We start from the raw sequence: 17,549 nt of genomic DNA on the forward strand, positions 1-17,549 counted from the left end.
CTTTTTGATAACCAGGAATGGAATTTTTTTTATCAGCTCTCGTATAGTTTTGTTCTCAAAATTACGATATCAACAATTTGTAATGTTGTTTTCTGAACATATTTAACTTTACTGCAGAGAAGGTCTATATAGGGGGGTGATATATTTTTCAAAACAAACCACACAACAATGTTTCTAACTTGAGGTAATAATTTATCTTTGCACATAGTCAGTTTATTTGACTAAAACTTATCTTATTTTTATAGTTCATCCAAATCAATTTTATTTAAAAAAACCGAAAATTTAAAGACAATTTATCATTTTTATTTTTATATCATGATATAAAGAGGAAGAGATTATACAAGATAGATAAAATATATAAAGATAACCTGTTAAATATTACCTAAATTAAGATAAATTTGTAAGTACTGTTGGATAAGAACTCTCTGGCATTCATTAAATTCACTCATTAACTAAATTCGAAAATAATGCAGAAGAGTTGAAATAAACATGCAGTTGTGATCTAGTTATATACTAGATATTTTGTACGCCATAAGAATAAACGGGAAATATATAAAAAATATGATTAAAGAAGACTTCTCCGATACCTTTTCGCTGACTTGGCAAGATGCCAAAAGTCATTTACCCACTATCGCGACGGTTTCGATTACGGCCGAATTGCTGTCTTCCTCGTAAGACTAACAATAATAGTCTTTGTGCACAGAGGCGGATTTATGGGGTTTTTTGCCGAGATTCTCTTATTCTAGTCTAATTTTCTTGCCTCATTCATTCCTCAAATTTGCAGCTCTTGGCCATAATCCGCTTGGCCGCCGCTTCTTTAAATACTCCTCGCTCTATAGGTCACTCTTTTGGTCGCTCACTGACCTGGTCCCTTGATCTCTAGGTCCCTCCCACGTTCTGACACTCTCTAGGCAGGATCGTAACTAGGATTTTTGTGGGGGTGGGCATATGATTTTGCTGCCCACCACTATAAAATTCAATGTTGTGACAATGATATTTTTGTTCCTTTCTGAAATTTTCCGCCCCTAAAGTTTGCTGCGGTGTGGGACAGTTTCCCCCTTTACTTGTCACTAGTTCCGGTTCTGCTCTAGGTCACTCTTTTGATCATTCACATACTTACATACTGTTTTGGTCACTTATTGACTGGTTCTTTGCTTTCTTGGTCACTCTTTCGATCCCTGATGTGCTTGTACAATGTTTTGTTCACTTACATGCTAGCAAACTTTGTAGATCACTCACTTACTACTTACCTCGCTCTATAGGCAGAGGCAGGTTTATTGTTTTATCGCTTGTAAGGTATAAAATTTTTGCCACCCTTCCTACATTCTAAAAAATTTTCTTGACTACTCATTTCCTCAAATTGCTACCCTGGGCTAAGCCCTCCTGTAAATACGCCTCTGTTCGTGCATATAAAAATCAACGTTAATTCGAGACTTTTCATTTTATCCGGGATAGTTCCCTTTTTTGAATTTTTTTACAAAACAAATGTCTGTACCAAAACAAACAAACAAGAAAAAAAACACGAAGTAAACAAAGAAGTTGGGATTGGCGAGGAAAAATAAGAAAGAAAAATTTTTCATCAAACACACACACAATTCAATTCTGAACACTAGCCCATTTTTCAGAGAAACCAACTATAATTTTGCATCAAAAGATGATTAAAAGTGAAGTACGCGTATTTATTATTTTCATGTTAATACTGTGTGTGTATATATGCAGGTATATATATGAAAATTACGCTTTCTCAAACATATGCATTTATGTATATAGTACAATGACTTAAGTCCTTTGGCCACAAATTACAGTGATACCTCGACTAACAAACGCTTCGGATTACGAATTTTTCGGCTAACGAAGATTTTTTTTCATGATTTTTCTGCCTGGACTAACGAATACGGATTCGGTTAACGAACATTTCCGTTGATGTTGATGCACGCGCTAAAATAGAATGGCCGCGTCGTGGGCTGAATTTTCCCGCCAATCATCATTAGAATTACTGTCGCTAGAGCCCGACGAGCTCATTTCCACCTCAGAATCTTTTTTCCAGATGTACCTAAACTTCTCTGTCTGAAATTTTCTGAACCATTTCATGTAAAATGAAAGATTTAGATGATGGAAAATGCATTTCAAAAAAGAGAGCTTATGTTTTTAGAGCACACGTGTTCTTTCAGTGCAAGACTCATCAAGCTGAACAGTCTGGACATTGTAGGTGATTATCTTTTCCATCTGCATGTATTAGATACAGAAATGAGCTGACCAAAACACAAATGGATGGGGACACCTACTAACTCGATTGGGTTGTGTCAACACGAGCTTTAGTAGACTAATACTGGTGTTGGTTGTGTACATACTGGAAAATAAAAAGATCTTCGGTATCTCTCAACTTCCTGTAGTTTATCCTCTCATTTATCCAATTTTGAAGCTGTTCATTTTAGCCTTCGGTCAGTTTTGTCTTTTCTTACAGCATTCCTTGGTATTTTAAAAAACTTATCTGTGAGTTTTCGGCAGAGGCTGGAACGAATCAAACGATTTTCCATAGAAACCTACGGGAAATCCCTTTTCGGCTAACGAACGTGATTCCGAATCGAATCATCTTCGTTAACCGAGGTATCACTGTACTTGGGAACCGTTGATCGTAAAGGCATACTTTCGAATAGGAAAAGTGACTAAATAACGTGTAGACCTCAAATCCGTCATTCATATTGCAAGGGGTTGCATAGTTATTAAAATTAAAAAAAATTAACTTTTTATTTGGTCACCCTGTCATAAAAAACCCAATTAAGAAATGGGTACACTGTCTCTCTTGAGGTTAACAAAAAAAATTCCACGCTTTCAAGCGCAATGCTGAGATATTTGAATTCGAAAGACGCTGAAATGAGTGAAAAAAAAAACAGCATATAAAGTGTGTAAAACAGCATATAAAACTTGTAGAATGAGCTTGTCCGTTAGTTTATGCAGTTCTTTCCTTCATTTTCAGCGGTTTTCAAATTCAGATATCCGAAGCCAGTGTTTCTCGAACTTTCTGAAAACAAGGAGCAGTAAAATGTCTGAAACCATATGACGGACCACCTGTGTCCCGTATTACGGGACATTCCTGTAATATTTCGATCTTATTTTTTTTAAACTTTTGTCCCCCTTTTTTTCACAGATACTTATTTAAATTTCTAATATTTACTTGAGTCGTGAATACACAGAGTTTTCATAATATAAATTATGTTATGATAATTATAGGAAAAATTATAAATATTCATCTCACATATTTGTCAGATTTGACGTTTCGTCCTCAATTTTTTTTTTTTTTTTTTTTTTTGAATTTTAAATACGATTGATGATATTGTCTACTTCTTTCAGACCAGACAAGGCCTGACACTGTCCCTTCCTAGATTTTAGCCCTTTACCCAATTGGGTTGGGCCATGCTGGGCAGTTTAATAATCTGCCTATAATTCTGACAATGTTTGATGGCAATGGGTGATGTCCCGTATTTCATGGATTATTTAAGATCCCAGTTTACCGAATTTTATTTTTCCTTAATTAAATATGATCATCTGATTATTTGAACATTTTTCCGTGCAATACATTTTTTTTTCTGCTATTTGTAGAAGCTCTTTATTTCCACATCCTTCAGCAATTTAAGCAGTAATTAGCCAATTGCATTTAAAGCAATGAATTGCAATTTTGCAAAATTTAGTGGTATCACGTATTTAGAATCGCAATTTCCTGCTTTCTTCTCAATTATGTATGGTAAACCTAAGTATGAAGGTATGGTTTTATTTGAACCCATATAGGTATTACCAATATCAATTATAGCGGGTGAATGATCTTATCATGTGTACCAGTGGACTACCTATGCCATCGTCGTGAACCATATGTTGGGAAGCGCTGATCTAAGCAAATATTGCACTTTAAACCATGAATTTTTTTTCCATGCAAAGGAGAGACGGCAACAACTTTCTCTCTCTAATTTGGTTTTTTAGTTTAAATTTAAAAAGAAACGTTACTGACTGTGAGCGTTTCATCACTCACTGCATTTGATACCTTTCATCCTCATGAACGAAATTATTTCTAATTATTTTATAGCAATTATTTAATGGATATATTTTAGTTTTTAGTCACGTTATGGATATTACATTTCTTATACTTTGAATTTAATTTGTATTTTTGTGATTTATTACCCATGACTGACGATAAATGCTCAAAATTTTCAAGTCGAATATTTTGTTAAATATTGCATTGTATGGAATTTTTTGTAAGTGACAATCTCGAATGACAGGATTTACTTTTCACGAATTTGAAGTTTTAGCACACGGGGATTGCATAAAAAGTTGGGTTTTTCACTTATCCCCACCCTTTGAAGCACTTATAACATTCCGTGTAACCGTATCTCATTCGGAAGCATTTCGTACTCTGCAGCGATAATTACTGTAAAAAACTTTAACTACAGCATACTTTTATATTTATCCGTAATGACAGATGAGAGCGTTTTGTTCGCTCATCATCGCCAAACAGATGATTTAACCATAAAATTATACCCGCCATCGCAGAGGACTTACTGCTTTCATTTAACGGATTCAAAACCGATCGGAATGTCACACTTCATGGAATTTAGTAAACATACCTTAGTCAACACTATCTATAGCAGAAGGCCTCCGCGCGAAGCTTATGACGTCACTGAAAAGGGTCATCTCACTTATAGCCATTGGTAAGATCACAAATAGGGGTAACGATGGCGCATGTGTCTGCCTGCTACTGTATATCCAGTCGCTATAGGCGAGATGACCTTCTTCAGTGACGTCATGAGCTTCGCGCGGAGGCCTTCTGCTATAGATGGTGTTGCCTTAGTGAAGCCAGACACACAAAGCCGGTATCCAAAAACTCATTACAAGTGTTTGAATTTTCATGGTAGCTATATAGAAAAGTAATGTAAGGCATGTTGTTATCTTAAATATTATTTTTCCTAAACACATTTTCTGATTGTTTTTAAATTATGAAACGGTATTACACTTTCTGGACGACCCCCGTATATTCTTAAAGTCTACGGTTGCGCAGAGATAGTCCACATTCGGACAATTTTTTTCAGCCTATATTCAATTGCATTGAGATGTATATTTAATATCATTACATGTCATAGCTACCTCTTTTCCTATATTAAAAAATATTTTACTGGCTCTGATTATTATGGTATTGGCACTCGGTATCAGATGACATCAAACACTCTCGTTGATTCCTATGATACACGCGTGTGATTTTGTTTTTTTTTCAGTTTTTTAGCATGATTACGTACCTTCACCCTATTCGCTGCTTCAGTAAACTGCATTAGTTTTTGTTTCGCGTGCGTTATTATTTCAGATTCAGCACGCAAGAGCCAACAGCTTGACCCATGCACGCCTTATGCTGCACCAACGAGAGCTGGCCTCTTCTCCACGACTCTCTAGATCCAACTCGATTCGTTCCACAAAATCTGAGAAGCTTCCGTCTTACTTGATGCAAAGGTCTTCCGACGATCCAGATGGCGGAAGTCAGGGATCACACTATCAACAGCCTAATGGCATTCCTAACAACTCGCAACCTACATCGCCAAGTTCAGCACCACAGGTAATAAACGCTGGTGTTACACATAAAAGGCTTTTTTTGTCGCACATATTTTCGCAGCTGGTACAAGAGGTAGAGAAGCCATCAAACGATAACGAATTCTGGATCATCTCTTGTTTATAGAATGGTTCCAAATTTCCGATTTACATTGTCAATGATCAAATGACAATTTTATGAATACTTTTATTCTGTTTTTGCATTACAATTGGTTAGACTGAAATATGGGGGAAAAGCACTTAAGAATTTTACTTGTGTATTTTCACACACTCCTACGTTAGCATTCCAACAGGAACTTCTAACGTATAGGGAACATGTAGGAAAGTAGTCAAATCTCCCACGGAGGCCCAGAGCACCCCATCAGGCGCAGAAACCCAACCTATTTCCCCCATCGTAACCGCACAAAACTCACCCGATAAATACGAGAAGTGCAAGAGGTCCTAGATGTATAACAAAGGGCGATAGCTGTAGCTGCTGGACTTGCAACTCGCAGGCCCTTTCCGGAATAATAGACGAATATATATGAAGCATCAGTATGCAAAATAATATGAGAACATGGGCAGACAGTGCCTTGGACGATGTGGCATCACGATACTTGATAGAAATAGCATTAATACACCGAATAATAACCAAAAAAAAAGGGGGCGAATCAATTTCCAATTAGGAAAAGTATCCAAATAACGTGTAGACCTCAGATTAATTATTCATATTGCAAGGGTTGCACATTGTATAGTTCTGAAAATAAAAACTTTTTATACACACACCTTGTGCTCAAAAACTCAGTTAGGAAGTTGTTGCCCTGTCTCTCTTGAGGCCAACAAAAAAAATTCCACGTTTCTAAGTGCAATATTTGCTGAGATATTTGAATTCAAGAAACGGAGGAGTGAGAGAGCCGGGGGAAAAACAGTATAAATGTGGAGTAAAATTCGTTTTATCCGCATGTTTAAGTAGATAATATATTATTGTAACAAGCATGGCTAATTATATAATTGACGACAAATAAATTATTTGATCATTTTTGTCGCACCATGGTCATTTTCTGCACACGAGGATTAATTAGACTAATTCCGAACGGCAGCCTGTTTTATACTCTCCGAGAGGTTGGTACGCTAAACCCTCGATATGGGACTCCCTGCGGAAGCAATCTTGACAAATAAATCAAGGCAGTTCTATTCAGAAGAGAAGTGTTAAACACATGTGTGCTTGTGACGCAAGTCCTGTTATTCATAATATGTTAAAAAGATTATGTACAACACTGTTTTCAAAAAGAATTTGCTATTTCTGATATTGAAAAATAATACAAATAATTATACATCGCTAGTATAATAGGATGTGATCCTCACAAATTTTTATAACATTAATGCATCTGTATAGAAGTATTGTAGCATAAAAAGAATCAACGCGTGTGCGTTATCTAGAAAATCGGACATCGTGCTTATTTTCTTTATTAAAAACCATATGGTCGTGTTCTTTAAAGCTCTGTACAGGGCTGTGTACAGCATAACCATCGATCACAAAGACAAAGCCAAGCATTCTTATTTCCCGTTTATAACATCGGTAACTTATCATATTCATCAAATGTATAGCTGCAGTCCCTACCAAAATGTCGCTTCTAAGTATTTTTAAGGTGCGTATGCATATGCTTACTCGCTTTGAAATTCGTTCGCTATACTTTCGCTTTCTTCATTCTTCCTCCCCACGCACAACCTGGTTCCAACCGCAGCCTTCGCTATACAAGATCTAAGAGACGCAACTGAAGTTCTTTTGATGAATCCATCGTCGGCAGGTTCTCCCAAGTTTGGCGTTCGGCTAGCTCGCGATGAAATATGTCGTGATAGCCGTACACATGCATGGGAAATTTCGGCAAACCACTCAAAGACTACGCATAGCGTGCGCTATATGTATACAAGCCATTATAATCCATGAAGCAACTTAGATATAACACACCAAAAAATGAAAATTAATCGAGTTTCTTCTAAATTCAAATTCGATGAAGCCAACTCTCTCGGAATAAGGATTTCTGACTCAAAACGTTTTAAATCTCTTTTTCTCAGCAAAAATACCGTATTTTATTACTTATTTCAAAATAAATCCATCCAAGTTTTGGAACTTACTTCTACCTAGAAAATGTGATAGAAGTGATTTCACCTCGAAATTTTCAGTAAAAAAATTACCTCTTCCTTTAATTGTAATTAATCTTTTTTGAATGCTTGGCATTTTGCACAATCATATATAACCAGACCACTTCTCACAATTCTCCATAAACTTTTTGAGTAATATTGTGGTAATAAGGTGGTTCCATAGCTTGGCCTTCAGGACTACCTGATCTCTCGTATCTCGATTTCTTTTTGTTGGAACATCTCAGTAGACTAGTCTAGTGGTTCAACCTGGGGCCATATAGCCTCCTTGTGGTCGTGATATATTCTAAGGGGGAAGGGTGAAAATCAAATGAAAGGGGAATCACGTGAGGCGGGAGAACTGTGAGCAAAAAATTCAACTATAAAGACCTGAAGCTCTTGAATTAAAAAAATTAAAAAGATGTGACTGCTTTCATAATCCAGCAGATCCGCCTCATAGAACCTGGGTATAAACATTGAGTTTTCATGAACATAAAATTTCCTTAATACTAATACAAATACCACAACAGGCAAAAATGCCCAACGAGGCGCAATTTTTCTTTGCATACAAAAAAAGATTTTAACGAGTAGGATTCAAGTCCACGTTCAAGTCACTAAATGTAAAGATCTATTTCAATTCGTTTTCATTGAAAATCAGACAGGGAAAAAATTCCTACATGTTTAGCGTTGTCCTAAATCTCATTGAGCGTGAGTTTTGGGAAGAATTCGCAGTTGTCAGCGTTTTGGACCACGATGCAGGTATTCTACTATTATAAGCGAGATGCTGCTGTCATGGCGACGGCAAATCGCTCATACAAAGGGAAGAAGCCCTGACTCGACAAAGTTCTCGAAGCATCTGAAGAATTCCTATGGTAATTCAATTGTTTGGCTGAAAGCTCTCGAATATGCCAGCAAAAGATTTATTATATGTGTTGGTACATATATAGGGTGAACGCGAGTCCGTTCGCCTCAAATAACTCGTAAATCGTTGGCTGTAGAAACATACTTTCAAAAGTATTTGAATAACGCTCTTATTTCAGATATGTCACTTTTTTACTGGGAACCGTGTCTGTACCGGGATACATAATTTAATTTTTCATACAGTCCCTCGTTTTCGATTTTCAATTAAAAATTTGTTGTCCCGTCTCTCCCGAGCATAACAAAATCCATATTTTTAAGTGCAATATTCACTGAGATATTTGAACTCAAAATCCACTGAAAATGGGAGAAGAGAGCAGAGCATATGAAGCGTAAAATTAGTTTGTCAGTTGTTTCGCTGTTATTTACCTCATTTTCAGCAATATTGAATTTAAATATCTCAGTACATAGAAACATGGATTTGTTTTCTTTGGGCTCAAAAGATACAGATCAACAACTTTCTATTCGGAAGTTAAAGGGCAGGGGGCCGTATAAAAAATTGAATTTTTTTTTTCAGTTCATCTGCGGCCCTTAGTAAAATAAATGACACATCCAGTGTTTGCCAATTCACGCGTCAAAGTTCAATTCTACTTCAAATTTCATTGAAGGGTGGAATTACTCTTCAAACTCATTTATTAAACCCAATTCTTCAAACAGAAAGGCTAGGTTATTAAGGTTTAGGACATTTGTTTGCTTTTAACAAATTCTAAGCTCACTGTTCTTCATTTTTAAATGGCCATTTGCTTCAAAAATGTGGTAGACCAATTGTAACAAAAATCAAAAAGAATAACACTCAAGCTTTTCGCCAAGGAATGATAAACGTGTGTTGATGGAAAAGGTTTCAAGTGAATTCTCGAAGGATAGCGTAGAAACTTGATAAAAAAACTGGGCAGCTGCTAGCGTTATAACCAAGGCGCGGATGTTGTTGACCTAAAAAATCCTGGAAAATGGCCATAAAAGATGGTCCAAAACTCGAAAAAAGGCCTTGAAAACAAACAAAAATTCTCCAGAAATGACAAAAAATGCTAGTGACAAAAAAAGTGATGAAAGTAATTATTTTTTTTATAATTTTAGCTTTTCATTTTGAAAAAAAGTTTGAAGCGAAAAAATATTCTAAAAATGCCCGAAAACATGAAAAAATGTCTTAAATAAAAATGGAAAAAGTATTGAGAAAAAAATTCAAATTTCATCAATTTTCGTGCCCTATTTATAACGATTTGTTGTTAAAAATTTTTTTTTGTCAGTGTAATCTGTATGAAAAATTTTTTCACTGAAAATTTACAGCTCTAAGCAGGCTTGTTCCTAAATCGGAGTGCGCTATAAAGGAGGTTTCACTGAGGGGGTAGACTCTCGGTAATCCGGCACATATCAGACCAGGGTGTACCGGATTATCGAAATCGCCGGATTACTGGACGTTAGTTGAAAAAAAGTCGATTTAAATAATACAGTAGACGCGCTTATCTGAATCACAGATATTATTATCATTCGGATATTGTCATGGCTTTTGCAAAGTACGGAACAGACCAATATCACAGCTTGGGAAAAAATTCTTTATAGTTATCAGAATTTCGTTTTGTGTCATTAAGTTTTTTTTGCGTATTTTGACGATGAGGTTGAGAGAACCAGCCTTTCTTTCTTCACCAATTGTCGTTATCAACCTGCAAGTCTATGTAGAAGGTCAGAAGGTTTACCCTTTCCATATTGGTAATCGTTTCCATACTTGGTTGGTTCACAATGACCGGGCCGTAGTAGCCGCTATAATCCATGTACGCATGAAGTTACTTTTGCAATGGCTCACCTATAGTGAAGATAGTGTAATGTAAAAACACACACGCAAAAGTCCTTTCTTTCAATTTTTTGTCAGTTTCTTTCAGTAGTCTTAGTTACTCGGCCGAAAGGCTTTCTTAGGTTATCTATGGAACTTACCATACATTAAAAAAATTATCATAATTCGTAAAATCAATTAATAATTATCAAATTCGATAATTTCATTCACTCCTCATAATGGCTGAATAATAATAATAAACGCAGGAGTTTAGCCCAAGTAAAAATATCCCGTTTTAGAACAATATGGAAAAAGGAAATGGCAAGATTGAACATTTTGCAATCAGTTGTGTGGAAAAGAAAAACCGTGAAAAGTCCAGTTTGATCAAACTGGAGGTATGGCCATCGTATTTGCTTTTGGATTTCTTTCGGATATAGTCATCATTCGGTTATTGTTGTCAGAAACCCCGAGTCCCGATGTGATCACATTAAGGGGCGTGCATGTTTAAACTTTTGCTCACAGACATGCAGTGACATATTTTGCTCTCTTCTGTGGTTTGAAGAAAAAATGCCGGATTAGGGTGGATTCACATCTGCAGACACTCACCGTGACATGGCAGCCACGACAAACATTCTTTAACATGAAACCAATGAGCGTATCCGTATCGTATCGTGGCAGCGCAGATGCAGACAAATATTTTTATGTTAAAGAGTGTTTGGCGTGTCTGACACGAAACACGTAGATAGGAATCCACCCTTACTGGACGGGCCGGATTAGCGCACGGCCGAATTATCGAGAGTCTATTGTATTTCTGTCAAGTGCCATGAGAATTCTATCTTGAAAAAAAGAAATTACAGAATATCATACATTTCCGAATCTGTTATCTCACTGATATCTGTAAAAATTCCCTCTTAAAAGAACATTCACATAGTTATGCACGGAACATACAAGGAGTTAATTAAGCTGAGGGATAAAAATTAATCATTAATATGAAAAAAAAACTGATGACAACAGTTCTCTGTAGCAACAAAATGACTTATACGATAGTGGATTTCAAAAGAATTTATAATAAATATCAAAACAAAATGTCGTAGTTGATTATGAGGTTACATTGAGGTTTTTATGTTAGAATGATGAATAATTCAACTTCGTGTTTATATAACGATCGTTATAGTCCTATCTCCACATCTCTCCTTCTTTCAAAATATACATCCATGCGCATATTTATGATATGTTAATAAAGCAAAAACCCGTAAAAGGCACTGTTACTTCCCCTTCTTACTTCTCCGTCTTTGCGAAGAACTTATCGTTAATGATGTTTTCTTGCTGGGATGGCCCTTTTTTTTGTGGGAAGAAAATGAAACTACAGCGTAGTTACTTGGGAAAGGTGATTTTTGTACTTGGCCGATGAGCTCATCAAGTTACCCTGTTGAGTTGGGAAGAAAAGCCATCTCTAGAACCTTTTCCCACCTAAGAGAGAGTCCATTTTGTGCGATATACTGTATTTTATGAGATGCATCATATTATTATATTCCTGAAGACATACAGTACATTGATGCTTCTTAAAACAAAAAATAAAATATCGCGAAGAATATAGATGGCTCAGTAAGGTACATGGAAAAAAAAGTGACAGGTTTTTTTTCTTTGTTTTACTTTTTTTTTTAAATTGAGCATATTTGCATTGGAATAGGATAAAATATTTTTCTCTTGCAAGCCAAATATATACCTCAAGGTTGCTCAACCCGTAGGATAGTTCGGGAATATTGGAATCAATATAATTTTGATTTGAAAACGTGTCACAAGAATTTTAAGTATCAGGAACAGCGCCGCAGCTCACTTAAGTGATGTGTAAATGTGCTGTGGTTCGCTAAAGTAACCTAGGAATATGCTGCATGCCACTTAAGTGATGTGAAACTACACCTCGGGTCACTTGAGTGATTCGTAAATGTGCTACGGGTCCCTTAAGTAATCTGGAACTGTGCCGCGCGTTACCAAAGTTATCTGCGAATATGCCGCACGGCAAGGGCGTAGCGAGGTCGTCTGGTCCCCCCCCCCCCCCGAAATGTGAGAAAATGACCGAAAAAAGGGAAAAAGATGGCCAAATCCATTGTTCTGTCACTTTGCCCCCCCCCCCGAACGAAATTTCTGGCTACGCCCCTGCCGCACGGCACTGAAGTGATCTGGGAATGTGCTGCGGGCCGTGATGTGAAACTATACCGCGGGTCTTTTAAGTTATCTGAAGCTGTGCCGCGGTTCACTCAATAAAATCTGAGTATAGTGCGAGTCAGTTAAGTGATCTGTAAATGTGCCACTTGGTTCATTTTTATAAAACTAAATTTGAGGTCGTGGGCACTTCAGATAACGATAACTGCGAGGGTCATATTTTGCCCGCGAGGTATGGGATGAGCATGTATGATGTACACTATGGCGGCTTTTCAAAATAAACTTTCTTCTTGGCACAGGTGTAGAATACCATCAAGTATGATGGCCAAAATGCACATTTTCAACCCGCATTGATAACTGGAAAGTACTTTTCTTGTATAAGTAACAATTAACCTGAAATATACACTGTATTAAAACTAAAATTACAATTTCAGTTTAAATATGAGTTTAATATACTCGTACTCCGAGCACCTTAGCTAGATTATAAGTTACCACGATTTTGATGGGCACAATGAGTTTGATGCTTGTGAAAGAGAGATATGGTAAGTTTGACTTTTTTTTCACCTCCAATTTCAGGGTACTGGACGATACATGTATCCATTATCCCCTGGTACACCTTCACTTCCTGTTTCCGGAGGCTCTACCAACCATGCTGGTAGCCGATGTTCCATGTCGCCTTACATGACTGGTCTCTTGTCCAAGATGAACAGCAAAGATGATGAGAGTAAGTACTTAGGAATAAGTTTTTTGTATTAAAATTGATTTTCTCGGTTCTTCACAGGTTGCAAAATTTCGAAGCCTTAAAATCTATGAACTAATACTAATAATAATCGTTACTTTCGCAATATTACTCGAATTTAAAAATATGAAGAAAAAAAATCGAAAATAGTCGAAAATATACTGATATAGTATAAGAATAAATGTTTCTTTTTCGGCTGCAAACAAATATTTGGACATAAAAATTTCACTTTGAAATACTTTTGTGCAAGAAGAACAGAGTACAAAAACCAGACAGCTCCACTTTTTTCCGATTTGCACTTTTTCACTTATTCCTGTAAAGGAAAAAATCCTTCATCAATTGGTGAAAGAACCACACAGCTCTAAGCAATAGCTGTATTGATATAACGGAAAAGGAACTACACTGGTGTCTCATACTGTGCTTCTCCCGGAGCTGTCTTGTTTCTGTACCAAATTGTTTACGCGGTGGCAGCGCTTTTCGCGTTGCATCAGCCAGTCATTGACGTCCAGTGATGGTGATGTTGATGCAGGGCCGTCTTGAAAGCACCACGCGCCCCCGGACCAATTGATTTTTCTGAGGCTCTACCAAGCAAATTTACATGAATAGGCCTACTCCTCGAAAATTTAAACTGTATCTCATTTTTGTGAGACCCCTCTTCTCTTGGGGATGGAGGGGCACGCGTTAAGACGGCACTGTATTAGTGATGAAGATTTCTGAACACATTTTAAGTGAGTCAATGAGCAATGTAATAATAACTTGTTTTTTAGGGATTTTGGTAACATACTTTTAAAAAATAGACAAAATTTCATGATAATTTTAAAATCTTTCTCCAGATTTTTTTTCTATAAACTTATTACCAGTTACTTCTTGTAACCATGCAGTTTTAATAAAGAGTGTTAATACAAAGTTTTTGGGTAGTTACAAGGATTTTATCGGTAAGTTTTTTTGGCCACGAAATTCCAGTGTTGGGTGGAAAAAAAACCAGACAGTTCCATTCTTTCTTTTTTAATAAAACAAAACAAGCGAAAAGCAAAACCTGTCTGCTATAGAAGAATATGTTATTAATGTTCTACCCAAAAATGATAAGTTTTCGAAAACGTTAAATGTTTTTTTTTTGTCCTTCCTGAAAAACTGGAGCTGTCTGGTTCTTCCCACCACGTCTGTACTTGATCCATGTATATTCATTAGCTTTCCCTGTACACATAAAAAAAAGTTTCTTTCTTCTTACAGACTTTCACGGATCTACATTATCTTTGGTGTCCACAAGCTCATCAATTTATTCCACTGTAAGTACTCTATCATCTCCTATCATTTATGTTTGACAATTTTTCTTATAAGAACTTGAATTCCATGATATTTGATTTAACTGTAAAAAGGTGCATCAAGTTCCGGCATTTCTGAATGATTAAAACCAACGCTCAAACAGGATTACTCATAAGTTTCAACACGTCGTTCATTAACATTTGTAAACATTGAAGTAAAACATTAATACTGGAATTTATGCGTATAACTCTACTTCTTTTACATTTTTCATACAAAATACGATAATCCAAATGGTAGGGCGGATTCTATTCGCGTGTTATTATGGATAAATACTTTTGAGGTAAAAACAATTCTATATCTATTCAATTTATGTTAGAGCAGAAATTATAGATCTAATTTGAAATTCAACAAGTAATGCAAATCAGAAACGTAAGGAAAAAACCGTAGAAAGGATGTTTTCATTTTTTTCCTTCTCCGTTGAAATTATTATGAATTACTTACTATCAAAAATAACGTTTTCACGCGGCGATAGTCTGACAGGAAAAACATACCATAACCAGGTAACTTTGGGAACTGAGGGGACAACTATCGGTTCGCCGCTACCGGTAAAACGGATGGCATAGGCTGGAAATTCAAAAGTCGAAAATAATCCGCTGTCCCAAAGTTGTATTCCCGGTCCCAAAGAGTTACCCCGGTTTATGGTAAATGTGAATTTTATTTTTTTAACCCTTTAAGTGGCATACCAGAAATCACAAAACTCCCATAAAAAAATGCCATTCCTTTTTAATGAAGTAGGCTTTCTTCCGATTTTCAGCATGTGCAAACTGAAGGAGTATAGGAAAAAGTGTTACATTTTTGTTTCGTAAATCATTTTTACAAAATATCTGGCCTCCTCTATGCTAAAATAAGAGGCTTTTAACCCTTTAATTGGCAGGCATTAAAATATTCAGAAGAGAAAAAATTTTGAGCGAGGTTGTGTGTATTAAAAAAAAGAAAAAGGAAATCAGGTACCTTGAATGCAATTATGTGACAAAAAAAATTTATTGTCAATGTTTAAAAAAAAATGAGATGTTGCATTTCAGGCAACACACTGAATTTATGATTTACATAGATTTGAATAGCTTAAAAATGTCATTTATTCATTGCCAACATACTTTTCTATCATTGTTTAACCCCTTTTTGACCACTCCGCAAATTCTTGATCAAATTGCAAAATTTTGTTATGATGACTGGTTACTTCATATTTGAGAAGTTTAAAAAATTGGACGTTAATTTAGCACGTTTTTCTTTGTAATCATTGTAAATTACCAGTTAAATAACTTTTTATTATAATAAGTTTTAACTTAATTTAATTAAAATATTTAGTAATTATGATTATGGAAACCTCATGTATCACGTGGCAAAAGAAATGAAGAAAAAACTATTATTTTATTTATTTTTTCAAATTATTTCTGTTCATGGTCATAGAGAAAAAAATTTCCAGATCAAAAATCAGGATAAATTTTCAAAAAAATTCATTTTTGAAAAGTCATTAAAAATTTAATTTCCTTGCAAACAAATTTTAAAGAATACGATGTCTTTCTCTCTCTCTCTCTTATTAGATTATTAGATCATTTAATTTCTAAAAATATTATATAATTATTAATTTCAAAAAAAAAATTACGAAAATTAATTGAAAATGTTTTTTAACAAAGTTTTGCGTCAGTCAAAAATGGGTTAAGAATGCACAGTGATATGTTTCCTCCACACGTGGTATTTCCCTCCAAAATGCGAGGGTTAAAAATCGTTCTATCTTGGCTTGTCAAGAAATAGGGGACATACTTTTGAACCGTTCTGCTGGTAATTATGGAAACTTCATGAACAGCTCACAGAAGTAAAAATCGAATATTTAAGAGTTTCTTAGAAGCAATCAATGCCGAAACGAGCTCAAAATATGAAATGCCTTTATTTGAAAAATATAAGAAAACCACCTTGTTGTGTGCTTCAGAAGCAACATTGCCAAATAAAGGGTTAGTGGGGGCGAGATGCGGAATGGAGAATTTTACCTGAGTCCTAGCTATAACAGCTAGTTATAGCTGGGGAGCGAGATATGCCGCTTAAAGGGTTAAAAAAAGAAATGTTACTCTCGTGGAAATATCACACGTTTGAAGTACAAAAATCTGCTAATAGATGGCAGTGTATCATTTCTCAACTTCAAACTCGGTTGGTTTATGTATTTCTAAATCGTGTCTTCGTCGATAGATGGCGTGCAAAGTTGAATATTTTCTCTTTTGCTTACTTTGAATATGCAGCAAGCTCTGAAAGTTGTTTCGTGCCATAAACAATACATAAGAATGCGAATACCTAACTCAATTTAAATTACCACAAAAATACATTCAGTTACTTTTAAATTAACTAAACTAAATTTCAATTTTAAAAATTAATTTATGTGACCTAACAAAAAGAATTTGCATGCGCTTAGTGAATACTAAAGACTGTTTCAGTCTCTATTTCATTGATCTTTTTTTTTTGTCTCTATTACAGTCGACTTTCGTTATAGCAATCGTGCGTTTTTCCAATCGGTATAGATATTCCAAATGTTTTCCTATTCATCCCATGTTATTTTTCATTCAATATAACGAACCTAATATAACGACTTAAAGTCCATTCAATCGGCTATACCATACGAATTCAGCTCTGCCTCAACTCATTTTTTAACCAATAATTTAGCAAAATCCGTGTTTTTCGTTTGACAAAATTCTGTTTGACCTTGACCTTTGATATTGGAGAGTCGGATACCTAAGCACGTGCATACAATTAATTATTGCAATTTTATTATTATTCTATAACCTAATGCATTCTCTTTGGAATTGCTAACATGTATGAAAATGATTTTTTTTTATTATTCCGTCCACATAGCAATTCCTTCAAGAAATTAGGTTTTTTTAAATTTTCGAAATAACGACTCCCAATATGACGTACGATGGGGGGTCGTTATAACGAACGTCGACTGTGTAA

At 35.6% G+C, this 17,549-nt stretch overlaps 1 protein-coding gene across 8 annotated transcripts in view; it reads left to right on the plus strand.

Annotated features, from left to right (window-relative positions):
* LOC149072716 (uncharacterized) overlaps positions 1-17,549 on the plus strand; it is a 456,665-nt gene that overhangs the window by 358,807 nt on the left and 80,309 nt on the right. For 7 of the 8 annotated variants that reach the window (XM_089247004.1, XM_089247005.1, XM_089247006.1 and 4 more), the window contains 3 exons: positions 5,348-5,593; positions 13,127-13,274; positions 14,520-14,575. In XM_089247004.1, coding sequence (XP_089103130.1) covers positions 5,348-5,593; positions 13,127-13,274; positions 14,520-14,575 — 450 coding nt within the window. The remainder of the gene's footprint in view (positions 1-5,347; positions 5,594-13,126; positions 13,275-14,519; positions 14,576-17,549) is intronic. The other variant, XM_089247007.1, reaches the window with a different exon arrangement.

Source organism: Pholcus phalangioides, unplaced genomic scaffold, assembly GCF_987345545.1.
Source record: "Pholcus phalangioides strain wild (caught in Gottingen) unplaced genomic scaffold, Ppha-v1.0 ptg000017l_1, whole genome shotgun sequence".
Classification (NCBI taxonomy): domain Eukaryota; kingdom Metazoa; phylum Arthropoda; class Arachnida; order Araneae; family Pholcidae; genus Pholcus; species Pholcus phalangioides.